This window comes from Megalops cyprinoides, chromosome 6 (assembly GCF_013368585.1).
Source record: "Megalops cyprinoides isolate fMegCyp1 chromosome 6, fMegCyp1.pri, whole genome shotgun sequence".
Lineage (NCBI taxonomy): Eukaryota > Metazoa > Chordata > Actinopteri > Elopiformes > Megalopidae > Megalops > Megalops cyprinoides.
This window is the reverse complement of record NC_050588.1, coordinates 20,457,970-20,472,883: the sequence shown is the minus strand read 5'-3', so window position 1 is coordinate 20,472,883 and position 14,914 is coordinate 20,457,970. Positions and strand designations below refer to the sequence as shown.

The 14,914-nt window shown below is 42.5% G+C and overlaps 2 protein-coding genes across 2 annotated transcripts; one reads left to right on the top strand and one right to left on the bottom strand.

Annotated features, from left to right (window-relative positions):
- The first annotated feature begins 2,111 nt into the window (after window positions 1–2,111).
- LOC118779022 (interferon regulatory factor 4-like) lies at window positions 2,112–7,646 on the top strand. The gene is made up of 8 exons (XM_036530845.1): window positions 2,112–2,285; window positions 3,516–3,705; window positions 3,848–3,915; window positions 5,122–5,230; window positions 5,834–5,944; window positions 6,289–6,675; window positions 6,972–7,090; window positions 7,492–7,646. The coding sequence occupies exons 1-8, from the start codon at window positions 2,112–2,114 to the stop codon at window positions 7,567–7,569; spliced, it is 1,236 nt and encodes a 411-aa protein (XP_036386738.1). The 3' UTR covers window positions 7,570–7,646.
- A 3,098-nt stretch (window positions 7,647–10,744) lies between these two features.
- LOC118779933 (ataxin-1-like) lies at window positions 10,745–12,279 on the bottom strand. The gene is made up of 2 exons (XM_036532270.1): window positions 11,439–12,279; window positions 10,745–11,282 (listed from the first exon to the last, which is right to left on the bottom strand). The coding sequence occupies exons 1-2, from the start codon at window positions 12,087–12,089 to the stop codon at window positions 10,884–10,886; spliced, it is 1,050 nt and encodes a 349-aa protein (XP_036388163.1). The 5' UTR covers window positions 12,090–12,279; the 3' UTR covers window positions 10,745–10,883.
- Between the last annotated feature and the right edge of the window lie 2,635 nt (window positions 12,280–14,914).

Below are 14,914 nucleotides of genomic sequence, written 5' to 3'. Positions count from 1 at the left end.
TTCATGTGACTGTAGTTCCCTGGTGGAGTGGTCAGTGTAACACCTCTTTCTAATGTCCTCAATTCAAGTGTTTCCTGCCAGAACTGCTTCATAATGTGAATCCTAGGCCCTGTTTACACTTGGTGAAATGGGACAGTCGCATCATTGACATCATGTTCGTGTTCTGTGCTCGGGCACGGTTCGCGATCACACTGATGTGTACCGTGCCCGAGTCCAAGTGAACCGTGCGTGAGCCCACCTCTTCAAGCGGGCCCGGGCATAGTTCAGCGTACCGTGCCTGGGCACAGTACAGAGTGATCACACTAGTCAAACAAACTGGACTTTGGCACGATACGGATCGCCTAAAATGCGTCTTGGGCGATTGGATCACAAGTGGACAGCCGAGACACATCACCTTTTACATCTGTGTCTATCATGCGTCTCCAAGGTGTCCAGCTGACCACTTGTGTTCAGATTTCGTTATTACGTTATTACATCAGTCTCTGTCGCCAGAAAAGCACTAGATTTGTTTAGCACGGGCTAGCTAAGAAAACAAAAATGTTTCAAGAACTAATATACATGTGCAGGCTATTCCAACTGTTGAGATTGGCAGGACAAAGTCATTTGCGACTTGCAAAAGAGCACAGGACAAGACAAAAAAGGAAGAATGTTAGAAAAGCAGTGGTTTTCACCGCTGCTGTAATAGCCACAAGACCCCAAACAGTGAACTGCATTGATGACATATTTTCCTGTTACGTCCTTGTCGGGGACACATCAGAACGCATTAGCCTTTACACTACAAAAGATATGTGGTCAAATGCATCCCAGACCACCTCGGCAAGTGGTTTGAGTGTTCGGATCACAATGCGTCTTGTTGGTCGTTTACACCTGTATTTAGCGCTGTCCACTTGTGATCCGATCGCCCAAGACACATTTTAAAACCAAGTGTAAACAGGGTCCTGTTATCAAGTGTGTGCATATCAGAAGCAAAGGTCACAGAAAGGTCTAGAAACACTATTACATGACATACTTTCACTTTCAGATCCTGCCTCCTGCGGTTTGGAGAGCTGGGGGTGACAGAGACAAACTGTGTGTGTGTGTGTGTCCATCCTCTATCTGCACAGGTACTCCAGCCCTGGGAGTTACCCTCGCACACAAAAGCGAGCAAAGCTAAAGACTGGTTAATGGAAAAATAAACGCATTATACAAATAAAGAAGCACTTCTGCAATAGCTCAAACCCACCTCAACATGCCTCAGTCTGAATGATACAAACCTGTCTGTCTGCTTCAGATAGATACATTATAGATATATATATATATATATATAGCCTGATCAATTTACACGGTTTCTCCGAGGGCTATTAAACATCATTACGTAATTATGTAGAAATAGAAACTTAAAGCGAGATGGAAAGGAAACTGATGAGACCGCAAAGACAACCGTGTGCTGCTGTTTTTTTTGTCGACAGTCGGTAAATTAAATGTATGTTACCACAGTGGCATATCGATGAAATCCCTCCATGACTCACTGAAACATTCCTCTAGTTATTCTAGGAAAGTGACGGTATACCCCTCCTTCCCGCGAAAACGTCACCTCACAAGAGAACATTATATGCTGCATTTCGACAATATCCACTTTTTAAATTCCAAAATATCTCCTGACTAAGTGCATATTGAAAATAACAATCGACATGCTCTGTAACTTAAAAATGACTCTTATTCGGCTTACATAAAACTCAGGGCAGTCAAGAATTTATTGCCTCGACTTTCCAGTGTAAGCAGACCTTAAGAACTCTGAGCGGCTTTTTTCAAAAAATGGAAACCGAAAGCTTTTTTTCTCACATTGAGTTTTACTTTCTTTTTTAAACGTCTAGTGTTGCATGAGACATCGCCTGTGTCACCTGCAAAATCCCATTGGAGTTCACCGTTAAATAGTCACAGTCTCTGAGATATTTAAACATTTGGTACGACACGTGCTTACATCCCAAGTCAAGTATTTTAAATCTGTTTGTGAAATGGGAGCTTTTATCAAGTGAAGGAAAATTGGACGTCATCAACCAGCTTGTAGTTATTATTATTTTTGATTCTTATCGAACCATCTTACTGTCCGCATTTTCACAGCCCTTTTAGAGATGGAAGGCAACTACAAGAACATGCGCCTAAAAGAGTGGTTGATTGCCCAAATAGAGAGTGGAAAATATGCTGGAGTAACATGGGAAAACCAGGAAAAAACTATGTTTCGGATTCCATGGAAACATGCTGCGAAGCAAGATTATAACCAACACGAAGACGCTGCACTCTTCAAGGTTAGAAAACAGTGATAGTACTAATTATATAATGGTAGATGTATTGCTAACAAAAAGATACTAACATGTAATAAGGTGTTGACTACTTCTACTATTACTAATAATAACAATTACAATAAAACAACGATAAGAAGCATAACCATTTCTATGTATTATGACATTATTATCGCAGCGATATATCTAACGTTTTGCGCATCTTTCTGTAAAATTCGTTTTCAAAATTTGTTTCCAAATAAAACAAAGAAAAAATCGTGTAGCGGTTGTTCTAGGCTAGAGGGTGTAAACTCAGTAAAGCCAATTGCAGTGAACTCGGGAGGGGGTTTAAGAGGTCACCGCGTTTTACTGGAACCGGTTCTACTTGGTAAATGAAATGGGAACAGCCGTTCCAGGAGTCAGACAATTCAGTAGTTTACAGGTCTAAACCTGGGTTAAACCCAGTATGGGATTGCTATTATTATTACTGTTAGTAATAATTTAAATGAATTTATTTGGTGTACTGTAAAACGAAGCTATGAGCGAAGCTTGACAGCAATGTGATGATCCAAAACTAACGGCGATTCACTGGGGGAAAAAGTTGAAAAAGCTTTTGCTGGACTTAAAGTGATGCCTTTTATTAGACCCTGAAGAGGATTAAAAATAATTTACTTATTTTCAGTGGAACTACACTCATAAATGGAAGTGATGTAGGATTTGCACTGTAATGTATCCATTGCATTCTTAACAATTGCGTCAATAATGCAACTAGAAAAGACTGAATTATTTAAAGCACGATAAGAAGGCTGAGGTCACCCACCATTATCTGAAAATGTATTCAATTTATGTATTTCATAAGTGTATTATCACTATTCATATTATCATTGTTATTATTACTAATAACACGTATAATAATATAAATAATAATTTGTTTCACTACTTTAAATTTTGTACTTAAGTTGCAATTAAGCTGTTATAATAATAATAATAATAGTAATACTGATAGTTATGACCATTACTGATAACAACGATTGTAAATATTATTATCTATTTATTATTTCTATACAATATTATATATATACATATATACACACACACACACACACATATAAGTTTTTAAGTTATCTTTTTTTTTTTTTATAAATTTTACCAGGCAAAAAACGGTAATTACCGGATAACGGAAACCCATATGATGTTATTTATTATATTTTTGACATTTTATTTTAACATTTCTATGTTTGTGTGTGTATGTCTCAGGCCTGGGCCATGTTCAAGGGGAAGTATCAGGAGGGGAAGGACAGGGCTGACCCCTCTGTGTGGAAAACCCGTTTGCGCTGTGCCCTGAACAAGAGCACTGACTTCCAGGAGGTGCCAGAACGGAGCCAGCTGGACATCTCTGAGCCCTACAAAGTGTACAGGATCCAGGCTGAGGAGGACAGGGGGAAGGGTACAACAGCCCGCATAATTTATATACATTAACTCCTCTCTTCATTTAAATGTACCATCAAAATAATGTTTACCCATAAGCTCACCCCATCTCTGTCCGTCTCCCCTGACTCTGTCATCCCCTGTCTCTCTCTCCCTCTCAGATTCCTCTGACAGTCCTGTGATTTTTGTGGGAAGTCTGCCAGGGGCATCAGGAGGTCCAGCCCAAAAGGTAACAGCCTCTCTGAGAGGGCTGCATAATACTACCTAAGTTTTGCACATACACTTTTATTAATTCTCCAGTGCTTTTGACTTGCCTAGCTAAGTCTGATTGGTTTCTCTTTATTAAGGTTATAAAATTAACTGCTTGAGTTATGTATGACTTGTTAACCCCAGACTGCATCACAAGTCAGTGTTACATGCCATAACAAAGTGGCAGGAGTGGCAACTATGCCAGGGGGTGATTGCACAAGAACATATCTACTAGGAAGTGGTTTTATCCAATGGCCATTCAATTACCACTCTTGGGTTAAGGCAAAAAACAAATATATTAGTTGTCAGACAAAAGGAAACAATAATCAAAATAAAAAGCAGAAATGTGACTATGCTCACATGCACATTAACATTATAACCTGAATATTCAAGTATTTTGATTATGAGTCATGTATATGCCTTATTCTGGTAATCCAAATATGTAAGTATTCCGACTATGAAAAACTCAAATGATGCGTGGGATATCCCTGGGATAGTAAACGGAATATTGAGCCTTGTGAACACCTTTTTCGGATTGTTCCTCCTGTAAACTGAAGTGCCACATGTTCAGGGTTTTGCGAAGAATTCAGTTACTTGCTTGCTGTCATGACCCACAAAAAAACGTACACTTTTGGAATGAAGGGGATGTAATTGTTTGGGGTAGGCCATTTTGCAAAAGTGCTAAGGAGAAACACATCATCGTACAAAGCCAGCATCTTCCTGTCCCTCCTCCCACATTGCATAAATAGTATCTAAATTCATACCCATCCTTTACATGGCTTGTTCGTACTGTCTGATCACCATCTATATTATGATGTTAGTAACAACAATATTTCAAACAGCTCAGTTGGAATATGAGCATAACCAGGGTAAGAACCATTACATGGCACACTGAGTGCATGTAAATGTAATTAGTCTTACAGGTAGCTCAGCTGAAGAATCTCATAGTGACATGTGCATCACACAAACATCCAGGCCACCCAGAAAATATCCAGACCCCTCCTCCACAGGTACTGCTGGCTGGCTTTATAATCAGGCCACACAAAGGCAAAGAGTAACACCTGGGGTGATTGTGGGAGACAGGTAGCAATGTAGTGGGTATAACAGGTAGCACAGCCTGCCAATTTGGCTCATCTGCTATTATTACATAGTTATAAAGGGAATTGCTTGCCATTTGTCCCCACAGTTTGGCTCCCACATTAATGTGGATGGGGAACGGAGGGAGAAGACAGACAGCCAGGCCCAGCAGTGCAGTCCAGCCTGCAGGAAGATCTGGACTGAACCCACAGACTGTGGTCAGTGTCTCTGTGCTCTTATACAACTTGAAAATAAAATAAAATAGATTTTTAGTTAAAAGAGTGAATTATACTTCTTTCCTTTTGTGAAATGTCAGATATTATTAAACACTACTCATGTTCTCTGGAGGCATCCTTGTCCAGAACAACTTACTGCTTAAATGTTATACATTTATGCAACTATATGCTCCATACATGGACCAGCTTGTGACTCAGATTCTAATGTGTACTCTCTAGGCTTTAGTCATAGCTTCTTGATTGAGATATCTTTTCTCACATTACACATTCAATGCTCACTGATTCTTTTGAGTCCAAATCATGTATTTTACCGCAGAGCTGGTGTAGAACCAGCAGCTCCTGCTTATCTCCACTGGGCGGGGCTCATTGTCAGTACTCAGTCGGATGATACTTCTAATGTTTGGGGACTTCCAAACGGCTCAGTCAGTATGAGTACTCAGATTGCTACTGGTAATTTGCAGACGTTGGTGGTTCTACTGTATATGCTCATTGTAGCATGTCATTTCATGTCAAATGACCCTAGCACACTTGTAATGTGAGACTGTATGGGGTACTCACTGATGAAATGTTTTATCTTCTGTACAGAGGGGCGTGAGAATTTGAAGTACTGCACGCGCTCAACATTGGGAGAGGCATGTCTTGAAGCCCCTGTTGCCATAGTACAAGTCACCTACCCAGCTGCCTTCCAAATCACAGGTAGCCTGACCCTCACAGTATCTTGAAACTCTGACAGCTGTGCAGTGCACAGTATGTTCAACACTGCCACAAACACTGTACAGTCCTAGCTCAGTGAATGAGACTGTATTAATCACCACCTTGTAAAAGAGTTCCCAGAGGCAGACTGTATGTGCTCAGATAGTGCTGTTATCCAGGGCAGTGAACAATATTTACAATTTAATACCTTTGGCATTTCATAAATCACTTAAACATCAGGATTCTGTAGCTGAGAACAGGTTAAGTGCCTGATTCAAAGACACAACAGCACAGCACCACTGGGTCAGAGTGTGAAGGAGATAGTGTCACTCCTGGTGTTTGCACAGATTTTCGGCTGCAGGTGCGTCTGTATTACCTGGGCCAGCTAGTCCAGGACTTCACCACCAGCACCCCAGAGGGTTGCCGGATCCTGCATGGAACGGTCCAGGCGGAGAATGAGAAAATCTACGGGCCTTGCGCAGTGGAGCAGATCCATTTCCCCCCGCCCCAGGTGGCTCATTTGCCGCCCAAGATCGGCAGAGCCCTGACCCACCTGCTGCCCCACCTGGAGAGGGGCGTGCTGGTATGGGCGGCCCCCGATGGTGTCTTCATCAAGCGCTTCTGCCAGGGCCGGGTGTACTGGAGCGGGCCGCAGGCTCGGAACCAGGACCAGCCAAACAAGCTGGAAAGAGAGAAGACCTGCAAGCTGCTGGACATGGCTGTCTTTAACCAGGGTCTGTGAAACGAAAACCTGTAGTGCAGGTCAAGTGAAAGCATTTAAATATATCTAAAAATGTCACAATAGGCATAGCAGCATTTCACTGGATTGTCAGAAGTGAGTCGAATAGAAAATAGTGTTTACTGAATTAATTCACTTTCTCAATCATTCACGCTCATTCATTAAGTCTCAATCAATCACAGTCACTCATTCACTTTAACACTTGCTCACTCACTGTCTATGTGTCCTCTTTCACATGGTCCCTCCCATTGGCTCTCTCCATTCCTCTCCCCCACCCTCTGCCCCACTCAGAGTTTCAGCAGTATCTGGAGAGGGGTGGGCCTGCGCCACGCTTTGAGGTTGACCTGTGCTTTGGGGAGGAGTTCCCAGAACCTGGCAAGACTTTTGCCGAGAAGCTCATCACTGCTCACGTGAGTACCCTGGACATGGATGTCACTCACTCCTCTCATTCACTCTTGTGCATAGTTATACTGACTGAGGGTAGCACATTATTATTATTATTATTATTATTATTATTATTACATGTATGCCTTCATTGGATTTTAAACTGAAGTTTAAATTGTCGGACCTATATATGTCACCAGCAGATGACCTCATATGCCAACCTGCATATCACTCTCCCTACTAAGTATGGGAGAGTGATGATCCCAGACATGTGTAGAGCCATCGTGTCTTAACCAGTAATATTGTTTTGTTGTTGAGAGCAAAGTGTTTGTGTAGCTCATGGTGGCTTGATGTACTCAGGGGTTCTTGAAGCCTTGCATTTCTCATCACTGCTGAACTCTTGCAGTAACACGGTTATGCCCAGCAGGTGGAGACCCTGTTTGTGAAAGAGCTGGTGATGCAAGAGGTTCTAGTGCTGAAGACCAGACCCAGAGATGAGTCGTAGAACACCCTGCGCCCTGGCTTGACAGATGCCACCAAAACCCCATATGTCCTTACTGAGTTGAGGACATGACAGATGGACAGGCGGTCAGACATACAGAAAGATTAGCAGCTATTAGAAGCAGCTCAGAAAATGTTTCTTCTCTTTTTGACTCCATGTGCTGTGCCTCACGATGGAACAAGAAAAACTATGTTAAATTAATTTGTAGGCAACTCTGCATGAAACCATGGAAACATCATAAGCGGTGACATTTGGAAATAATGTCAGAGTAGTGTAGTTTGAACAATGCTGAAAAACATCAGACACAATATCTGACAGTGACAGTTTAACACTACATATATTCTGTGTCCTCCCCAGGACAGATCTTTCACAATGCTGACAAGTGCTGTTGGAAAACTGAAGAATTGTAGGGAGGTAATGCTAAATCACTTTGCAGGAAGTACCATGGGATGCAAAAAACAGCTTGATAGGTTTAAAGAAACTAAACCTCTAACATGAGACTGTAGCTTTAAGTTTCATCAGTGAAATACTTTAAATGTTACATTTGATTGGTATAAAATGTTTTTTCTTGACAAATGGCAGTTGATAACTAGGTAAATAGCAGACTGCAACTAGTTCAAGTTGAGTCTTGAAATCCAGCGACAGATTTGTTCTTTTTACTCGGATGAAAGTACATTTTGCTGATTGGGACACCCTAGTCCACATTGCTCTGCAGGTTGCAGGGCATTACTTAGGCCAGGTGAGAGAAAGTGTGGAGTGGGATGCCATCCAGCAGAAAGAGGATTAATCTCAGAGATCAGTTCCTCCGCCATACTGTGAGTTTGTGTTGTAAATGTAAATGTATTTAACGTGATCAATATTTTTGGAAAGAGTGACAGATAGGATTTAAACATTGCACCTTAATAATTGTTGCTTGGTAATTTATTATTTTGATGAAGATGTATTTAATCTGTATTTAATTGCTTATAGAGGAAATGATGGAATCACTTTTGTTTTTAATGAACCTTATAATTATATAATCTAATGCAGTGTTTACTTCAGTCTCAACAGATAGCTTTAGCGTGGCATCCTTGATAGCCCATGTTTATGTATGCTTTTCCTGGGCCAGTCTAAGGTGTGTAGAGAACTGCAGGCCTTGTAAATCCTTACAGCTTTCAAGGCAGCACTTTGGGCAAAGGGAGACAGTACATTGATTCTTTTTCATCTAACCTTTTCTGCCTCTCTGTGGAGAAGCAATGGTATTGCAACTACCATACTGTCATGTTTCTCTCCTTGAAAATTAGATGGGATTTTTACATTTCAGGCATTGGTTGCTCAGATAAGGCTTTTAATATTAATAAACAAATTATGAGTGCTGTAAGCCATTGCACATTATAGAAAGTATTTTTGTTATGTTGCTAGCCACGAGTCATTTGCTAACCACAGACGTTATAAAGACATACTGTGTTCTTATTCTTCTGTATATTAGAATTGTTCCATAAAAAAGAAATACACTTATATGCTTACAAACCTATAAAGATCTTTATAGATTTTTTGACATCTGGCAAACATCATTGTACAGATCAATGATTTCAAAAAATATACAATTCTATCCTCATAACATTTCCAAAGAAAAAACAAAAATCACATTATTTCCTCAGTCAAAAACAAAACAAAACAACAAAATGAAAGGAGGCTATTGGGTCTATCTGCGACAAAGAAAAAGAGACAGGGATCTTTTTCAAAAAAAAAAACAAAAAACTTTAATTTCTGCAGGTTTCTTAAAAACAGCTGTCAGACTGACATGCATCTTTATGCCAATCAAAAGTTCTAAAAAGTCAGGATCAGCAATCACACGATCACTGTCTTGTGTGATTGCCAGTCTTGCCTCTGAAATGCTGTGCAGTCATCTCATGTGTTTTAATAAGGACCTAGAACAAATTAAAGATTTTTGGTGAGAGTGTAGCTGTCTCACTGTTACTGTGAATACTGCTTCTGAATCAGGGACTTTTATGTGACCTTATTATCCCCTGAAGAGTGTACTACTACTGTGTGGACGTTCTCAAATAATGTAGGAGTCAAATAAAGAATACCCGTATCTGAATATTTTCCCTGCATTCAAACATACATCATATTACAAAATAAAGCACTGGACGCATTAGTATTCACGAAGCATTGTGCTCCAAAATGTTGTTAGCACCTTGACTGGCTACTGCACCATTTTCCAAAGAGACCAGTGTTTTTTTTTCCTTTTTCAGAAAAAATGTTAAAAACAAATTGGAGGGCAATGCTTTATCAGATACACACTTCACATGATCCACACCCTGAAGACTAGAGGAATACATTCACATTTTGTCCTTTAGAAGAGTAGAGGGATTATAATACAGTGAAAGATTGCATTAAATTGATTTACTGTTGTGTATTTCACGAGTGTGTGTGTGTGTGTGTGTGTGTGTGTGTGTAATTTTCCCAGAGTTCATACTGATACAAATTCTGCTGGAGACGTTACTAATAGGCTTATGAAAGTAAAAACAGAAAGTAAACACATATCAAAGAACATGTCACCTGCAGTCTCTCCCTCTTTGTGCAATAAACATTTAAATGTCATCCCTGCCGATCCTTGGCGCTGCCAGGCTGGTGCCAGCAGTTGCTTAAGCGTCTGGTTCCTTGGCATGCCCCTGCCTTTCTCATATCAGTCTTGCACTTGACACATGACAGCCTACAGTCCTGAGAACGCATTGCATTTCCATATCCTCTCCGAGTTTGAGTGTAAATGAGGAGGTCACTGGTCTCTATACAAGAGGTATGAGTGAGAGGAAGTTGTGGCGATAGGTGAGCCACAACTGACAATTTTCCTGAACCTGTGTTTCACTATTAACAAGAATGGCACTTTAAATAAGGACCAGCCATTAGCAGCTGAAATCATTTCACTTCATTGCTCTGCCTTTGTGCACGTCACCTAATAATGACAAAAAAAGCAATTGTTTCTAAGTTGAAAACTGATCCCTGATTATATCTTTGTCATAATCATAATCATTCTTTTTTTTTAAAACGTAACCCAATATCTTTATTTTAATCAAAATAATATAAATCTGAAGAGCTCATAGTGAATGCCATTGCATTAAACAATGCCTTCATGCAATTAAATAAAAAGGAATCAGCTGCAGACAGGTGATCCTCATTTAAAACGGCAGGCTCATCAATCACAATGTACAACTTCAGGACCATTGTCAGTTTAAAGATAAGTTTTCTGCCTCCTGTATTTGTAGCTGACCAACCACAACCGCAAGAGAGAGAAACACGGAGCTCACAGGAGTGCTGGGGGTTTGTTTTGGGGATTACTGCTGTCTCCTGTGTTTGGAGCTGTGAGGTAACTCTTGTGGCGTCGTGTCTTCCCCTTGGAGCTCAGGGGCTGACCAGCGCCTCTTTCGTGTCCGTGGCAACTCCTTGGGTGGGGTGGGGGGGGAACGGGGTGGCGGCTTTTCTTCTTCCACCTTGGTGTGGATGTACTGGGGGCCAAAACCTTTGCCCCCCTGTACAACGGGTGTGCGGGGAGCCAGCGGAGGGGAGGAGGAGGATGAGCGTGCGGGTGTGGGTATGAGTGCCAGGCACACGTCACCCACACGGAGCTGGTGGCAGTGGAGCCCGTACACCTGGGCCGTTCTCTGGGGGCAGCACGAGGACCAGCCTCGGTTGCGGACAAAGAATGGGTACTCAGCCAAGACTTCAAGTAACTCCTGAAGAAAGACAACAGCCACACAGAGATGTGTTTACACACTGTGCATACATGTGTGTGTGCATGAATGTATGTATATATGCATTATATGCATGGATACGTGCTTGTGAGTAGCTCAATGTGTGTTTTTTATGTACGTGTTTGTGTGTATACCCACCTGAGTGCTGTGGTCAGGCAGCAGGACCTGCAGGTGGGTGAAAGCAGAATCAGGGGAAGGAGAGATGAGCAGGATGGTGCAGGTGCTCAGGTGGACATCGGGGCCCGGGTTGGGACAGAGCAGGAAGTCCTCCGTCTGCAGTTCCTCTACCCTCTTCAGCCGACCACCACCAAGATCGATCAGTGAGCCTCTCCTGAAATGAGGCAGGACCATGGGAATCCCGGGGGGAGGTGGGGAGGGATCAGGGTGGTTGAGGCGGGTCGGTGTTGCTGCTTTTTGGCGATATCCCCCTGGAGAGGGGGAGGTGAATCTCTGGGAGTCATTGGAAGGGAGATCTTCATTTGGGCCTTGCTGCAGTGACTTCAGTGCCTCTGGGTCTTTGCTCTCCACCAGCCGAGAAAACTCAGAATCCCGGAGAGAGGCCAGATCTGGAGTGCTAAACTGTGGGTCCAATAGAGGGCGCTGCTGTGAAATGGCACTGGTATGCGTCAAGGCGTAATACATGCGTGCCTGGCCTGGGGGACCTGGGAGATTGTATGCAATGGCCCTTGTTCCTGAGGCACTGGGGGCAGGAGTTTTGGGCAGGGCCCGTGGGTCCTTGCCCTGTGAAGCTGAAGGTGTGTCTAGGGCGTCCTCAGAAAGTGCCCGCATCAAGGATGACTGGTATCCCAGACAACCCTTTTTTCCATTGCCGTAAGGGGGCTCCTGCTTCTCATGGTGCCCATAACCTCGACTGTCCGATGACTTTGCAGAGTGTGGGTACCAGCCATCAGTTCGATCAAATCCGTTGGGCCTCTTTGCCAAGAGACCTGCCCTGTTGTGGAAGGGGGAGTCCCGTGGGTACTGGAGAGGCTGAGAGAAAAGCGATGGGTGTGCAACAACAGGGGAACTATAGTCCCTCTGACTGGCTGGGAGGCAGGTAAACACGTCTGTGGGGTAGTGTGTCCTATAAGGGGCAGGCACAGAGGCATGTCGAATCTCCAGGGGGCTGGTCCAGCACGAATCCCCAAAATCTGCACCTCTGCCACCCTGTCCTCTCCATGTGGCTGGGTTTCGATGATCCCTTCTCAGATCGGAGAGGAAGGGGCTTGCCGTCAGGCCTGGGTAGGGCATGCTCCAGGGGAGAGTGAACATGGGCACAGGTGCAGGCAGGGGCGCGGGCGGGGCTGAGGATGACAGAGGCGGAGTCAGGGGCGGGGTCAAATCTTTGCTGTAACGTGAATTTGACACCACCTCCTCACCTGACTCCCTGTGCTGCTCCCCTCGTCTCCCCCCAGTCCTTTCCCCATATGGAGCGGGCCGCTTGAAGGTGTCTGTAGGACACTGCTCGACAGAGCTCTGCCGGGACTCCCTCTTTTTTGGCGGGAGGCATTCCTTGCTTTGGCCCGGAGAGGAACTCATCTGGTCATCCGATCAGACGCCTGCAGTCCCCCAGAGGGACGGCGATTAGGTCACATGAGGCTCTTTACAGAGGTAATGGCAGGGAGCAAAGGGTATTTTTTGGCACAGCATCATTGAGAGTGGGTCAAAAGTTGTCTCTCTCTGGCTGACCTCTCACCTGCAGGGAGACAGAATGTCAATGAAAATCTACTGTCATTACCTGAGAGGAGTCACTCCATAAGTGAGTACGTGGATGACGGACACTATCATTTCAGAGGCTGCTTCTCTGCAGACAAAATGTTCTTATCAGTTCTGCAGTCTCACACCCACCAACTGGCCTCAAAGCTGGAATCAACACACGAATCCTGAGTCATTTAGGGCACTGAAATGACTCACACACAGCTCGCTTGTGTATTCTGCTCCAAATCAAAAGCATATGGTTAAGGAGACTGCCCAAGATCTTAAAGGCAGTGTGGGGTTATTGTACTGTGCTGATAACCACAAGATCTCAAGTTCAAGCCCTGAGTGGAGTTATGCTTTTGTACTCTTGAGCAAGTAAATTACTTTAGGAAAGATTTCACTGCATGAAGGTACAGTCAGGCCTGATTCTCAATATCTAAGTTTAGAAAGTTTTTAAATGTTAACAGCTTTTTACATACAGCCTGTCCTATCCCAGGGGTTCATTGCATGTGTCATATATTTTCTTTTAATTTGAATGGCATTGGCTTACCCCTCTTAATTACCTCAAATGCAACAAGGACACATAACTGACAACATAGCAATATATGATAATGCTGCAGAGATTCAATTATTATTGTTATTTGGTTGAGTATAGACAATGTGTTCTTTAAATAGAGATTGCTGTGTGCATACTGTGCAGAGCGTATGGTATGAAGTTGTAGTTAATGATACCAATTTATTCTGCCCTTACTAAAAATAAAAGAATAAAAAGGCCATACATTCAAAATGTGGCCAAAGAGAAAGTATGGTACAATTAGATGCTATGGAGACCTCAAGCGTCTACTGTCAAATTTTGAGGGAAGCAACAGCATTTGCAGAGTGGAATATAAAGTATATATTGTACCTAACAAAGAGCAGTTGATGTAAACCTCAGGTTAAGTTAACAGTTATGATAAGGGCAACACCTTGGATATGCTTCAGTTGTATAATAACATTCATTTGGTTACGATGACATTTCATATGACCTGTCATTTCATTTGGCAGTCATCATTCACTTGTCCCCTTGCACTGAATGGACCACGTCATAAACATATCCAAGTTTATGACTAATGCACTGGAAAAAGCTGAGGTATATGTATTTGCAGACGTGTTTGAAAAGGAAGTGATCTTTCAACAAGTTTAAACATGAGTTCTCTTTTTTCTGTGAAATAAAGTTCAGTGAATCTGGTTACATTATGTGCATGATTTGACAGGCTGCATTCATCACTGACTTGATAGGGCAGACTGATGAAATCTGCAGTGATCATAAACTATGTTGGCGCATTCCTGTTTTTGACTTCCAGGGCAATTTAGAATCCAATTCTATGAAATATATGGGATGATAGCGCTGGCATGCTAGCAGTTGTATAGTTAGAAGGCTTTAAGACAAAATATGGAATGTTGCTGCTTGGATATTTTAGAGTGGAAAGAGGGTGCAGCTTCCATGGAAAGGTAAAACTGCACAATGATTCACTGATACTTGTATTTTTACCACCACTATCATAATTCTGTGGAAAATCTCTCTAAGACTGACAGGTGGGTTCTTCCTCAAATGGGAGAGTCTGAACCATACAGATATAAGCAGCTTCAAACAATGCATTCATTTTGTTACAGGTTTGATTTTAACTTTTAATGTTCTGTATCTTAATTCTGCCTCAGTCCAGCTGCAGGCTTGAAAGAAATCAAATGCATTATGATTTTTTATGATGATAATGACAGTTACGTAACAACACCAGCAATAATGATAACAGCATCATAACATCAACAACAGTTTGAGCTAAGTTCATACGTAATCTTTTAATTCCTTTAATTGAATGTCTGCCCTTTGACTTCATGCCTCTCCTGTCATGCTTCTTGATAGTGCATTAGAGTAAACT